At 37.9% G+C, this 15347-nt stretch overlaps 1 protein-coding gene across 2 annotated transcripts; it reads left to right on the top strand.

Moving 5' to 3' along the window:
- Window positions 1-1494: 1494 nt before the first annotated feature.
- Window positions 1495-10657, top strand: csnk2b (casein kinase 2, beta polypeptide). Of its 2 annotated transcripts, none has more exons than XM_029442822.1 (7): window positions 1495-1617; window positions 2236-2317; window positions 3496-3598; window positions 3892-4007; window positions 5275-5350; window positions 6008-6197; window positions 7966-10657. In XM_029442822.1, exons 2-7 carry the CDS (start codon window positions 2246-2248, stop codon window positions 8054-8056), a joined length of 648 nt encoding a protein of 215 aa, XP_029298682.1. In that variant the 5' UTR covers window positions 1495-1617; window positions 2236-2245; the 3' UTR covers window positions 8057-10657. The 2 variants fall into 2 exon arrangements, with proteins under 2 accessions (XP_029298682.1, XP_029298681.1); XM_029442821.1 differs by having other exon boundaries at window positions 1524-1678.
- The last annotated feature ends 4690 nt before the right edge of the window (window positions 10658-15347 follow it).

The raw sequence follows: 15347 nt of genomic DNA on the forward strand, positions 1-15347 counted from the left end.
TAGTTATTATTAATGTAAAAGTACCACATTAGAAATATAACCAATTTGGTAAAAAGCTAAAATATGTTACAATCTGCTAACGTCCCGTTTAAGAATAAGTGGAATAATTTTAGCATGGAGCAAAATATATAAAGTCCGTTTTTAGGTATGTCACCGTCTTAACAAAGGCTAGTATCATGATATCATTTTCTTTATGAAGTGCTTGACATACAGAAAAGAGAAACCAAAGCTGTTGTAAATCGTCAATTTTTGGTTTAATATGGTTTGCAATTAAACAAAGGCAGTTAAAATGGTATAATGAAATACTTAGTCATCAAAATTGGACCTGTATTACTGACAGCTATTTTCCAGAGCACACTAGGTTTGTGACCTGGTAAATATACTTTCTAGTTATTGTGGGTTTTATCATAGATTTGTTTTTCACAGTGAATGCCATCTTTTATAGTAATATCAATCTGTCTATGTGGAAGTTATATGTGACATTTTAGAGTTGGCTGATAAGCACAAAATGTATTCACAAGTAATGTCAGAATTTACTGACAGTAAATAGAAAAGGTGGGTGGTTGAAAGGGTAGGGACATTTCAGTCCTCAGTCTAAAAATACAGTCACAGCATGGTTTTAAAAATGTTTGGCCATAAGGTATGTGGTATGAAGACTAAAACAGACTTGGCTCCCACCAACAAAATTACAGCATACTATCCATATTAGAATAAATAGATATACATGGACTGGCTGAATATTTAAAGTGTGCGCATGTACCTATGTCTGCAGTATATGCATCTGTATGTATATAGACATACAGTATGAATTTGTCATCTTTTCAGTCTTACAATAGTGAAAAAGTATATGTAAAAACTTGTGGGGGCACTGTTAGATAATATATATGGTAAAATACAAATAACTTAAATATAGTAAATAGAATAAAAGTGTGTTCTGTTAGCAAACATGTTATTTAGACTTTTCTTCGTTTGAAAAACTAATTTCAAATTTGACACTGCAAAATCAGGGGTAAAGGTAACATTTGCAACAAAACCCATAAAATGCATTATGTAATGAAATCCCTTAGGAATAGAGAGAAAACATTACAAACTGGTTATAAATCATCTGGTCAGTAATCACTGTTTGCTTTATGAAAAGTGAATAAATATAATTACATCTAAAATGTCAGTGATTAGCAATTAGGAATTATTATAATTTGATGAATTATTATAAAAACCTTTATAATGATTATTGTTATAACATATTGGGATTATTTATGAGTGTTTATAAGTATAATTATACAGTACTATAAACAGGTTATAACCTATAATTATAACACATTTGGAATATTTATATTTATATATATGTTTTGTGTGCATATCTTTGATATTCAACTTATTATGACTTGTTATGAATTTCTTCAGGTTTGTCTGAGGCAAGCCCAGATTCAATTTCCAACAAAGGAAATTCACAGTTTCAGTTGCAGTCACAAATGGGTTGAAGAATGTGTAATACTCAAAGTAAACATGTGGCAGCAGCAGAGCTCCATCGGCGCTGTACGCTGCCTGTGAGTTTCTGGAGGACGAGGAAGAACCTGGAGGGTGAACTGGGAGCTGGTGTCCATCTTATTTACACCGGTGAGATTGCTAAATTTTTGCTCTGTCGGATTTTTTAAGGAGTATAGAAGTTCAAAGCCGGGTAAGTTGGCAGAATCACCCACATTACTGCATTGAGATGTTTAAACTCAGAGTCCGAGGGAGCTCCAAAAAGAGCTAATGTTTGTCATGAGGCCTGTTTTCTAACGATGCGCCATATTGAATTTAGTTTAGCTTAGCGAGCTAACGTTAGCTACATTAACTTAGCCGTTTGCCGTCGCGTATGTCCATACCATACATTTAAGGTTGGATTAATCTGTAGTAACATACGTTTTTGACGGATTCAAGACTAAAAAATAGTAACTGCAGCGACTACTCCACAAAATGAACAGTGTTGAGAAGGCAACGCTAGCTAGCTTGTTAGCCTAGCCTTGATCAGGTTTGTGCAGCAGCTAGCATCAAGTTACTCTTATCATGACAGTATTATATCGTTTTTGGACCAAAAAAAAACTAGCATTGTGAAAATACTGAGAAGGAATCTGACAGTTGAACATATGAATTTGACACTGCAAGTTATTGTTATTATAGCTATTATGTTACAGTGTTGCTAGTTGATTTGATTTCTGAATCATAACTGAGTGTTTTCACCTCTCTTTCTAGGTCTTCGGAGATGAGCAGTTCAGAGGAAGTATCATGGATCTCCTGGTTCTGTGGACTGAGGGGGAATGAGTTTTTCTGTGAGGTGAGTTTCCCTAATGACTGTCTGAGTATATTCATTGTTGCCATCCATGTAGCCTGTGTCATATCAAAATGAAGTTAAAATAAAGCCATGAGTTATTATTGTTAAGCAGAACTAATGAATCCAGTAGAGTGTATACCACTCCTTATTAACATGTCTCCCTTACTGTTACTTTCAACACACACACTCACACACAGAGACATAGCCCTGATCTAGGACTGTATATGTATTAAGGATGTAAAGGTACACAGAAGTCATAGTTTGTAGCAAGTTTAATACATTGGGGGGGGGGGGGGGGGTATAAGGATATGTTTCTTTTCATTTACTTTGAACAGACAGTGGTGCAAGTTTCAAAGACAATCCTCCTGCTGAGGAGGCATTTTGCTATTTTCTATACAAAATAAGGACAAAACGCATCTTTGCAAACACTTTCCCAAAATGCAACAGGTCACAATGGCTTTAAAACTGAAAAGCATCTAATTTATCATATGGGAATTAAGTTTTGACTTACTGGGAATAAAAATCTTTAGCGTTAGTTGATTCAGGATATGGGTTGATTTGTGGAAGTCTCGAGTCATTGGTGTTAAAGTTCTTGTTGAGTTAAGTCTTTTTTTCATTTTGTCGAGTCTAAAGTCATCAAATTTATTAACAAGATTGGAAAATGGTGTTGAGCAATTGTAAAGTAACCTAAAAAACATGATTTTCTATAATTTCTTCCATTAAAGTTAATAGATACTGTGAAATCACAGTTTGTGTAGGGGAGTGAGGAAGCAGGCGTGCTGCATCCTTGTGTTTAGATGCTCTGTATTGACTGATTTTAAATCATGGTCTTTGGTCACTTTACTCTTGCTTGACTTTGTTTTCTGAGCCTTTGAGTTGCTGCACTATGAACATAACTAAACTTTCAATGAGTTTGTTTTTTAACACTCCATGTTCCTTATTAAATATGTTGATGATTTTTCAAATTTAGCTTAAAACAATACTACCATGTTTCGTGAAAGTTATTGGTGTCACATTTAGAAGATATCTCTTCACTGTCAGTATGTACAGGAGGATGAATACAGTGACTAATAAATCTTAAATGTACCTTTTTGGACTGACTTCAAGAAACGTGCCTATCCTGTCTGCTTTATGCCACACTCGCAGATAACCAGTTTCTCATTTGTTTTCTCCAACTAAAGGTGGATGAAGACTACATCCAGGACAAGTTCAACCTGACAGGGCTCAATGAGCAGGTTCCTCACTACCGCCAGGCCCTAGACATGATCCTGGACCTTGAACCAGGTCTGTATCTTATGTTCATGCCTCTGCATCATCAAAATTAAGACGAGGATTTTTGCTCAAATTTTTTAAAATTGCATTTATAGTAACATTTAGGTGTGACGATAAATGCTTCGAGAGTCTGGAAACTTTTAGTTTACGTACCTTTTTAATAAGCTTGAATAGTGATTGATTTTCACTCCTAAAAAGCTTTACGACCATTTTGAAAATCTTTCTCTGCACAGTTTTGCATCTCTGTAAACTGTCCAAAAGAAATGTGGACTCCATTGATGTTCTCTGTTCCCTTGTGTCTTCAGATGAGGAGCTGGAGGACAATCCCAACCAGAGTGACCTGATTGAGCAGGCAGCTGAGATGCTGTACGGCCTCATCCACGCACGCTACATCCTCACTAACCGAGGCATCGCACAGATGGTACGCCAGCTGCGTCAGCAAAGTCCGCTACCCCCTATTTGCATTAGTGAAGCTGTTTTTTTTAATTACTTTATTTTTAACGGGGTGGAAAGGCTGAATTTCTGTATTCAGTAAAAGGGGTGATAATGCTGGTTTCGTGAGAGATGAATAGGAAAATGAATGAACCTGGGTTGGACTTAGTAACACTAGCTCGATCACAGTTTCTTAAGATGGTTTTATACTTGATGTAAAGGATTAACAATAGTCCTGCCAGAATCGTTTGAAGCTTCATTCATAATGTTGACATTCAAAATCTAAGTCAACATTGACAACATTGCTGTGCAGTTTTTTTTTTTTTTGCATGTGTATTCATTCTGTTTAAACCCCATATTTCTGTTGGCTACACTAATATTGTTAGTATTATACTATTTGTCATAACATTCCAGTGGTGGCTGCGTAGGATTGTTTCAACTTGTTTGATCCAAACAAGATGGATGTAATCATCTCCAAAAAGCACAACAGGTTTTTATTGACCTAAATATTCGGCTTTAATCCATATTTGTTGGCGTTTAGCCTTTCAAAAACAACGTTTTCAATTCGGTCCAAAAACAGTTTTGACGGGGCGGTCTAACAACAATGCACCTAAATTACATTTATATAACATAACATTTTGAGGGTGATAAGATCATAAAATACGGATATACGACAGACATTAAAAGTTCAATTTGAAAACCTCAACAGAAGCTTTAATGTAAAAGAAAAGAAAAAGAAAGACATTCAGTACAGCCCAGGCCTTGTAATGCTTTAATTATTTTCCCAAAAGTATTTGTGTTCGCATTCTTTAATTCACTTTTAGAGCGACAATAGACAGGTTTGTTTATTCTCAATACTGAATAGACAAATCCGCTTGAAAAGTAAATCAAACAATTTACAGCTAAATACAATTCTGTGTCTTCAAACTGGATGTGGACAAACTAACAGGACTAACTAGTGCAGTCAAAACGACACTTACAAAAACCTCTGGAGCAGGAGGCCATCTTTACTGTAGTCTCGTTAAACTTTCCCCTGGTGCATTTTTCCAGGTTTATTTATTTATTTTATTATATTTCTAAATAAAGTGCAGAAGATGGACAGAGTTTTGCCAAATAGATAAAGAGATGTAAATATTGACCCCCTAAATTGCAGCCTTTTGTAAGCTCCCTTTTTAAAAGAGTGACAGTAAATGACACATTTTTGCTGCCTTTTATTATTTGCAGTATATTATAATATCCTGTTTTATACCTTGCAGCTGGAGAAGTATCAACAGGGAGATTTTGGCTATTGCCCTCGGGTCTATTGTGAGAATCAGCCTATGCTTCCTATTGGTGAGTAAAATTATCAGTTCTTAAATACGATACATCTATGTATGGCTGATGACTATGAAAATGTTGGGGTTTATATGATGGTGTCATGCTTTGAATAAGGTCTTTAATCACCACTGTCGCCTTCTTCCTCTTTACTCACAATTATACGTTTGTGTGTTTGTGTGTTTGTTTTTGCATTTTATTCATGATGCCCTTTAACCACTTAGTCAGTAATTATTTTTTCAGTCAATTTTCAATATTGTCCTGTATTTTGTTACTTTTATCAGCAGATAAGGACGAGACACTGCAGGATATAACATTGTGTTTTCATGCACTAGTCAATTTTGTTTTGACTACTTGTATTCACATGTACTTGGTGGAAAGTAACATCGAAAACGCACTTAGGTGTTTATTTTATTGACTTTGTCTATTTGCGTTTGTAGACTTCTCCTAAATTCACCAAAACTATTAGATAATGCCTTATTTGCATATTTAAATATAATATTCAGAAAACTTGAATCCAAATCTTAATTTACATGGATGTGATGATAAAATGGATGAAAATACCAGGAAGGAACTAGGAAGTATCTGTACTATACTAGCAGCGTCCCAGTGCCGTCTCTATCTTGGATATAGTAGATATGTACTCTATTCCCTCCCTTTGACCTTCCTCCACAGGTCTGTCAGACATCCCAGGAGAGGCCATGGTGAAGCTGTACTGTCCTAAATGTATGGACGTATACACGCCAAAGTCCTCCAGGCACCACCACACAGATGGAGCATATTTTGGCACTGGCTTCCCCCACATGCTCTTCATGGTTCACCCTGAGTACAGGCCCAAGAGGCCCGCCAACCAGTTTGTCCCGAGGTTAGTACGGCAGGTCGCTGTGTTGCACTGTTGCAGTAATTTATCTGCACTCTGACCAATCAGTGCATGTTTTGGAGCACGCTGTGTAACGGTTCTCACCATTTGAGATATACTCTTAGTACTAGGGCTGTAGCGAATACTTCAGAGCTTCATTCATAGCGTTGACATTTGAAAAACATTAATTTTTTTACTTAGTCGGCACGGGGATTCAACTCAGCGGTTCAGAGACGGCTGCTCAGTGTGGGAGGATCCTCTCCCCGGTTCTTGCTGGCCCTCGCCAGATTACTTTTCAGCACTTTTTTATTACTGAATAATGTCCTAAAACCCGGTATTTCTGCGTTGTTGCCGATAAAGATTAAGGCTACACTATTCTTTTTAGTATTATACTCTTTGTAGAAATAGATTCCAGTGGTAGCTGCATAGAATTGTTTCCGACTCGTGTGACCCAAACGCTTCTAATAACTCCAGGAAATGTCAATGGCATTTACTACCTGATAGCCAACAGGGATTTGGAAAATTATTATAATTTATTAAAGTACAAAACATACTATTAATATGCTCTCTTCAAAGCCACCAGACTCCATTGACAGAAATGGTTATTTTGCCTTGCTGATCATTGTAGAATACAGAAACAAAATAACATTCAGCGAGCGAGATGTTAAAATATGCCGGTTCTACGCGCTTGTCCCGCGCTGCCTATCTCCCATTGCTGTTTGTTTGTGCTACTGGGTTAGCTTGCTGAAAGAGTCTGTCGGTGAGCACTGAATACAATGTTTCAACATGGAAAAACAAATGAGAATCAAATTTCTATTTATATTTCACTTGTCAAAAAAAACACAGTTTACTTCTACCGGCCAAGCAGTAGTGTCGACCTCTAGATTCTCTATGAATTGATTCAATATTTAGTCTAGAAAGTATCAGAAAATAGTGAAAAATACCCATCAAAAAATGCCAAAGGGCTTGATATCAAATTAATCAACTAATTGTTTAAGCTCTAAAGAGTTTGCTATACGTGATGCCACAAAGTAATTTGAGCAAATGTGGTATAAAATTCAGCAGATTTCTGATCACTTTAGGACACTTGAGTCTATTTATTCCAACATTTTCTATTTCATTCTGTGACGTCTGTCTCACATGAACAGTCCGGGTGGTGTGATGGAAAAACATTGAGAGCTAATATGTAACTGCGCTCTCCCTATAAAGCAAATAGTAAACTGATCACAATGTACACAGCCCCATTCATTTCAGTGCCCTTATTTGTTTTGTAATCTATAGATCATATTATTTGAAGTTAATATTTGTAGCTTTTGTGCCACACCTGGACCCTATTTTCCTTCCAATGTGTTTGTCTAAATGACTAAAGGGATAATCATTTTGGAAAATGGTATTAAGTGAGAGTGTTGCAGCCGCTCTTATCCAATGTACGTCCACTGCAATGGCTTGTTCTTGCCACTGTGTCTGACAACATTAAGGATAGGATCCCACAAAGAAATACAATTATATTTTTTATCTTTCGCTTGATCGGGCCTTTTTAAATATTCAGCGATGCCATTGAAAATCTTTTAGATAACACTAAGCTACGATTTCTGTACAAATACGCAAACAACTCTGACAACACCAGCACTCCTCTCGTACTGTCACTCATGTTTAAACTGTGTCTTCTGGCAACAAGTCATATGACACATAACACAATACTGAATTTACCCTTTAACTAACCTAAACACCGGCCAGAAGAAATGCTCACATGTTTACTTTCTTCTTTCTCCAGGCTGTACGGGTTCAAGATCCACCCCATGGCCTACCAGCTGCAGCTGCAAGCCGCCTCCAGCTTCAAGAGCCCCGTCAAGGCCATCCGCTAGAGCGTCCTGGACAAAGGAGGAGGAGGAAGATTCGTAGAGAGAGAAGACAGGAAAGAATTATCAGAAGAGGAGGGGTCACCTGCATTTAACAAAGCTTTTCAGGTGCCCCCTCCCCACCCTGAAGACTGTATTATTTTGGTTTAGATTAGGGCAAAAAGTGTAAAGATCTGAGTGTGAGCGAGAAATAAAAACGCACAGCCATGATCATAATTACAAACAAACACATGCACTCATACATGCATAAATACATAAACGCATCCACACACTTGGGATTCCATGCACGTACCTTACCAAACTCATCAGTGCCAAAAACAGGAGGGTGAGGTATGAGGAAGCTGAACGATACAGGGGCTTATATAATCAGTGGGTGGCATTACTGGGAAGTTTTCCCCGTAGAAAGGTTTTTACGTCCAGGGCTGTTACGGAAAGCTGAAGAAAAGTGCAACGGCTGAGTCAGCGTTCGCCTCTGGCTCTGCATTTGTTCTGTATTTGGCACAGTTTGGTAAAGGGTGGTGGTAAACCCTCCCTATTAGCCCCCGACTGCATGTACATTCAGGCTGGCACTCGCAGAGACAGTTTGGACAGTGGGTGTTTTTCTGTATCACTCGTTCGTAAGAATTTGGTTTGTCTGATGTTTTGTGATGTTGCACAAAACTTTCTGTTAAATTTGCCTTAAGATTCAGAAAAAACACCCAGATTGTTTGTTGTTTGTTTTTCTTCAAGAGGCACGAGCAACAATTAATTTTCTTCTTTCTGCTGTTAGAGAAGGTAAAGTAGAAATAGATTAAATTAACAAGAATTTCCGAATCGTTCAGACAATTGTAATCAGCCTGTGTCATTTCTCCAGCTGTCTGTGCGCGTGTCAAACAACTGTCTGTATTGGTACCGAAGTGAAAATATAACCTGTGCTACATTTTTCTGAGACATGCCCCCTCCTGCAGCAGCTGCGTTTGTATTGTCACCCCTCTTCCCTCATAGCTTCTTCTCCCTTAAAAAAAAGTTTAACAGTTTGGGAAATATCCGCATTTGCTTTCTGGCGGAGAGTAGATTAGACTGTTAACGTTAATGTGAAGGGGAGCCTATCTATCATAGAAATAGTATGATTCATTCCATTTCTGTGGTATCTATGTTCCCCAGGTCAATGACCTCTTAATAAGACACGAGACAGTTTTATGTTCTCGGCAATGGTTTTCGGTTGGTCAAATAGTCACTGTATATTTTCCTGGGTGTTGAAATCACCCACCTACAGCTTGTAGCCTACTGATGTTATTCTCCTTAATATGCCCTGAAAGTTGTGGGCAGGACAGTTTTCTTGATTTTATACGTTGATATCTACAAAGTGGCTGAACAGATTTTTAACCTTTAGAGGCCAGTTAGCTTAGCATAAAGATCGGTAATGGGGGAAATGGCTAGCTCTGTCCGAAAGTAACAAAATCCTCCTACCAGCACATCTAAAGCTCACTAGCGAGTTAGATATTGTTTGTTCATTTGTATAAAAACAAAGTTTAAAAAAAACATTTTGCATTTTTACAGGCCGGGAGCTATGCAGCAATTGGCAGTTGCTTGGCAACCAGTATTTCAGCACAAAACCACCAGTAATACTACGAGTTGTTTTTACAGTTGAATGAAATGTGTTTTAATAGCTGCTGGTAGTAGCTAAAGATGCACCAATTAACCCATAATATCGGGTTTGTTAATCGGTACAAAAACTAATGTTAAAACGACCATTCGCGTTTATGAGCCGACTGGTAGTTGCTAGGCAACCAGTGTTAATGCTCCCTGCCAAGAAATAGTCTGACCCGTGACAGATGCTAATTATTTGTAACCTTTTTTTTTTATGTATTTAACAAACGAGATATATAATGTATGGTTTATTAAAGCCAATGTGAATATCTGATCAAGTATCTCCTAAATAGAAAAAGAAACATTTCGAGAGTTAGTCATGACTTTTTTTCATCACAAGACTAAGATGTATCTTATTTTTTTGTCTTTTACTGGCGGAAAGAGGATTCCATAACAATGTTTTATTAGTGAGCTTTAGAGATGTCGACAGGTGGATTTTATTAACGTTGGGCAGGGCTAGCTTCTCCAGTGTTTGTGCTAAGGTAAAGTAACCGGCTGCTGGTGGAAGCTTTGTATTTAATTTAATGTCCGCCTTCTCATCTAACTCTCTACCTGAAAGTGAATATTTCCCAAAATGTCAAACTATCCCTGTGAAGATCGAGTAGGAGACCCGGAGAAAGAGGAATTTAGACAATCTGAATCCTTCAACTCACTCCACCACTGCACTGATCCCACTGGTGTCTCTCCACAGCACAGTCTCATTATTTATGTTCAGGTTTAGAGACAGACCGACCACCAGCCGCTTTTTTTTGTTTTGTTTCTGAAGCAGTGGGGCAGATACTCAGCTGCCCTTTCTTCACTCCCTGCCCTCTTTACGTTTGTGTGACTGGAATAGATTGTTTTTGGATTTCATGATACAAGAGAAACGGGATTTATGTGTCCAGATTTTAACTAATGTTTGTCCGTGTTGTCTTTCTGCTACTGTGGAAGGGTGAGCAGGATTCAGAATTCTCAATAAACTTCTATTTTCTTTTCATACTCTTTTGTACTTCATTTTCTTTGCACTCCTGCCTCGTAGTATCAATGCAGTAGCTTTATTTTCCTACACTTAAATATTTAGTATAACGCAGGGACCATAAAACACAACTGTACCTGCATTCTTGGTGTTTGTGTGTAAGCTTGTAGGAAGAATTCCCGTGGTGGTACAAGGAATGATGGTTGTCTGGATTCTGGGTGTGGTTGTTGCGGTGACATTTCACATGACTGAGTAACAGCATTAGTGGGAAAACATGGATACACAAATAACAAACGCCATCTAACTGCATTAACTATATCATAGGATATCAGGCTTTTAAAATTATTTTTTAATTAACTTTTGCATGTAATTTATCCTTTTGGTATATGAAAAAAGTCAATGTAAAATACAAAAAAAGAAAATACATCTTTAAAATACCCTGCCCCTATATTCAGTTCAAGCCACATGGCCATGGCTACATATGACTCATAAAAACAGTTTTCCCCCTGTGCAAGGCAACTGTCTTTGGCAGGGTGAGTTGTCTTCATGTGGCCGTGCCCTGTCAGTTTTTCCAGAGGGAAAAGAGTAGGAGGTTCCTTCATGACTCAGGATAACCTCAAACCACCACTCAGGACCTGCCCTTCTCTTCCCTTTTCTTTGGGCAACTAACTTTGTGATGAGGAATCCCCCATTTTTGTAGCTGGTGAGTGTCTCCAGACTTTATATGAGAGCAGACCATCTTCCTCTAATAGTCTCCTGCATGATGAAAGCCGTCTGTGTGTTAGGCTGGAAACAAAACCCCAAATGTGGCAGGAAAACAGCTCTGAGAGTGTTTGCAGACTAATAATCTTATCAGTTCAGATGCTCTCACTGCAGTCATCTGAATTGTTCAGCCTCTACTTTGCCACACCCAGAGGCCATATTGCTCCATTTACCTCACGCATATTTCCCCTTTTTTTTTTGGGATGCCTCTTTACAGCAGATACGGAAACATGTAAGCCACACCTGCAAAAATATACTCTAACAAACACATATTGTTGCGAGGAAATATGTTTTTTTGTGCTTTTACTGTCCACATGTGACACATTAGTCTGTGCTGAGCAAGCTGGCAAGAATGTTACAAATTCTGGTGGAGATTCATTGAAGCTCCAACTTGACAGGACAAGTTGAAGTTGATATATAGCAGCCATTTTGGAATATTTGCCTCATACTATGCCAATAAAAAGTAAATTGGAAGTTTGAAGCAAAGAGCGGCTTTTGTTTTGACACTGATCAAAGGAAAAGACAATTTAATGTCAATAGTTAAAACACACATTGATCTAAATGAATGAAAAGTGTGAAATACTTGTTGTAAAAGTATACACCTCCTCCAGGTCAGTATTTAGGAGATGCATCTTTGGCAACAGTTCCAGGATTAGTTTTGCAAATCTGGATGCTGCAATTTCCCCACATTAGTCTTTGCAAAACTGGTGCAGCTCTGTTGGTTGCAAGTTAAATAGGAATCATGAGTGAACAGCGTCTTGTACCGTCTATTCTGTATTTGGTGTTTAGTTTAATGTATTCATTGCAGATTAGTTTAGATTATAAATGCTGTGTTGTGTGGTTTAGGTTTATACTAAATACTTGTTCCCATACATTAAACAAGTAATTACATTAAATTAATTCTTGACTGGGTTGATATTTGGACTCGGCCACTCCAGGACATTAATATTGTTTTTTTAAGGCTGTTCCTGGGTAGCTTTGAGTTTGTGCTCCGGCTCAATGTCTTTCTGGAAAACAAAACTTCTCCCAATTGGCACGTTTCTTGCAAACTGCCTCATGTTTTTCTCCAGGCCGTCTCTGTATTTACCCTCACAACAAACTTTCCACAGCCTGTGGTAGAGAATCATCCTCACTGCATGATGCTGGATGATGTGCAGTGTTTGCTCAAAAAGCTTCTTCCAGCTGATGTCAGAGTCTCCCAAGTGCCTTCTGGCAAACTGTAGAACATACGTCACGTGACTTTTAGCCATAGCAGCGTGACGGTTTTTCGGTTAGTTGTTCCACCACTGAAATATCTCAACAACCATTAAATGCATTGCAATGAAATTTGGTACAGACATTCAGGATCCCCAGAGGATGAATCCTACAGACTTTGGTGACCTCCTGACTTTGCCTCTAGTGCCACCAAGATGTTTACATGTGGTTTTGATAGAAATATCTCTACAACTGGTGAATGGATTGTCATGAAAGTTAGTACATAGTAAATGTATCCAATATTTGATGACCAAATACCTGCTAAACTAATGACATTCCCATCAGCCTTTGTGCTTATTAGCAAATAGTCTCTTGCCTACAACTCTTGACTTGTCTCTTTATCTAGATCACTTTGTACAGATCTCCACTTTGACATAGGCACTACACTAATATTTAAATGTTCTTGCTTTTGTTCCTCGTCGTCTTCTTCCCCACAGTTTGGATTTTCATGTTGACTTCAGCTGTCATTGCTGTTAGTGATGTAATCGGGCTTAGTTGGGCCGGCTCTTCCCACACGCCCTCTTTCCATGTGACAAGAGTTGAGAAACTCTGAGGATCTGTGGGCAAAACAATAGAGGCATTTCACCGGGCCCAAACAGCCTCCCTCTCAGCAAAGTATTTCAAAATGATGACTCTAAAGATCTTATTTCAGAACCGTTTCCCCCGCCAGCAGTAAACCACATCATTCCCCTTTTTAAAGTCACATGCAGAGATAATCATTAAACAACAACAAACATGGCCACCATCCACAAACACCAGTCCTTTTGTGACCGGTGTGGACAAACTGAAAATGTCAATAATTTCTTCACCCGTGACTCAACTCGTCAGTCATTTATTAAATACTTTTGTGTTCTCTCCCCAAAGATGTTTGCAAACACTCAGAGACAAACAGAGACAGAAAAATGCTTGGGGACAAACTCTGGGCGAGACCATACTTGCTTATGTGAGTAAATCAACTCTTCCAACATCCTCCTTGGAAGGCAGTGAGGTGCATCTCCTTTATACAGCTCAGCATGAGAGGAACGACCTGCAGAAACCTTCCTTCCTCAGTTTGGTCTTCATAAAAAAAAAACTAACTTGGACGATTGTTACAAACATTAAGAGTTGTTTTACCAAGCCATTTAAACACATTATTGGTTCTCCCGTAGACATACAGTATTCAAATACCTGTTATTTCCACAGGCTATGTACACGGCAAACACGTCTGTTTACTCCTTTCTAACTATTAGCTACCTAACTTGAGTCCTGGCCCCAATTCTCAGTTACAAAGCAAATTTACATATGACATATAAACACAAAACATTAACACAATTACAGAATTCTCCCACACTGTAACTTCCCTTACACATACATTTTGACTCCTCTTCTATAACCGAAAGCAGAACAAAAATCCATACTGAAATGTGTGTGTGCAACTTCAATGTCACACACACGAACAGCCTCATTTCAGAGAGAACATTTTCAATATTTCCCCTGACAAAATCAACGTTTTTCTACAAGATGTTTGTTGTGGCTTTGTTTCATTGAGGTTGGTTTCCCTTAAAGATATCATAGTAGTGTCTGCAGTATTGTTCAGAATTGACATTTCTTTTTTGCAAGATGATTCATTTATGTTACATTTCAAGATCTTGCTTTTACATAGAGCTTTTATGTTTTTCATGATCACATTAGTTATACAGTGTGGGAACTTTGACTTTCACACAGTTTTCTGCTTTGAATTTGTAGTTAGATGTTCCCAAAAGCATTTGTGCACACTTTGAAATGTTTTTCATGTAACAAGATACATTTAAGTCTATACTGTATGATATGGCCATTTGAGCGTCCATCCTGCTGCTGTGGAGTAGATCGATAGATACTTTATTCATCCCGAGGGAAATTTAGGCATCCAGTAGCTTAAAAGACATTATACATTTATTAACATTACACCCCCGCCCCCCTTCCCTCCATTAAACAGTAATTTTTACAAATTTACAAAAAACAGACCGTTATAAATAATTACAAATGTTGGAATCCCCCGGCCATCACTGAGAGGAGTTGTATAGTCTTATGGCCAGGGGGACAAGAGAGTTATTGAGGGCTACAACTAAAGATTATTTTCATTATTGATTAACCTGTCGTTAAGACAACCCTGTCATGCCCTGTCATGTCCTGTCAAGTGTCTACTGTGTCATAATAAACTTCATTTCTTAACAAATCTTCTCTTTAAGACTGACCAGTTTAAATTTAAACGTCACTGACCTGACACACACACACACATACACACACACACACACACACACACACACACACACACACTTTATTTTTCATTGTTTAACCTTTTGATTTATCAGGATTTTAGAGGGCACGATAGATTAAGATACTGTTTGTGGTTTGTTCACTGAGTTACTTTGAGCAAGAGGTGCGGTGGATAACTACAAAGTAGCTGCCGCTTTTATCTGAGAACCAGGCTTTTGATTAAGATTAGTTTATAGAATTCAAACTCCAATTTACGTAAAAGTACAGAGGTAGGCCTTTTTTAAATTTGCGGTCTAAGGCCAAAAAGTTTGGAAACCACTGGGTTGGAAATGTATTATTTGTTTTGTAAGTAAAATCTTAAATATTAACTAGCTGTCAATAGGAAGTAGTGGCATAAAAAGTGCAATATTTGTTTCTGAAATGAAGTAGATGAATAAAGTATAGAACTTGAATAAATGTAGT

The sequence above is a fragment of the Cottoperca gobio genome, chromosome 11, assembly GCF_900634415.1.
Source record: "Cottoperca gobio chromosome 11, fCotGob3.1, whole genome shotgun sequence".
In the NCBI taxonomy this organism is placed as follows: Eukaryota; Metazoa; Chordata; class Actinopteri; order Perciformes; family Bovichtidae; genus Cottoperca; species Cottoperca gobio.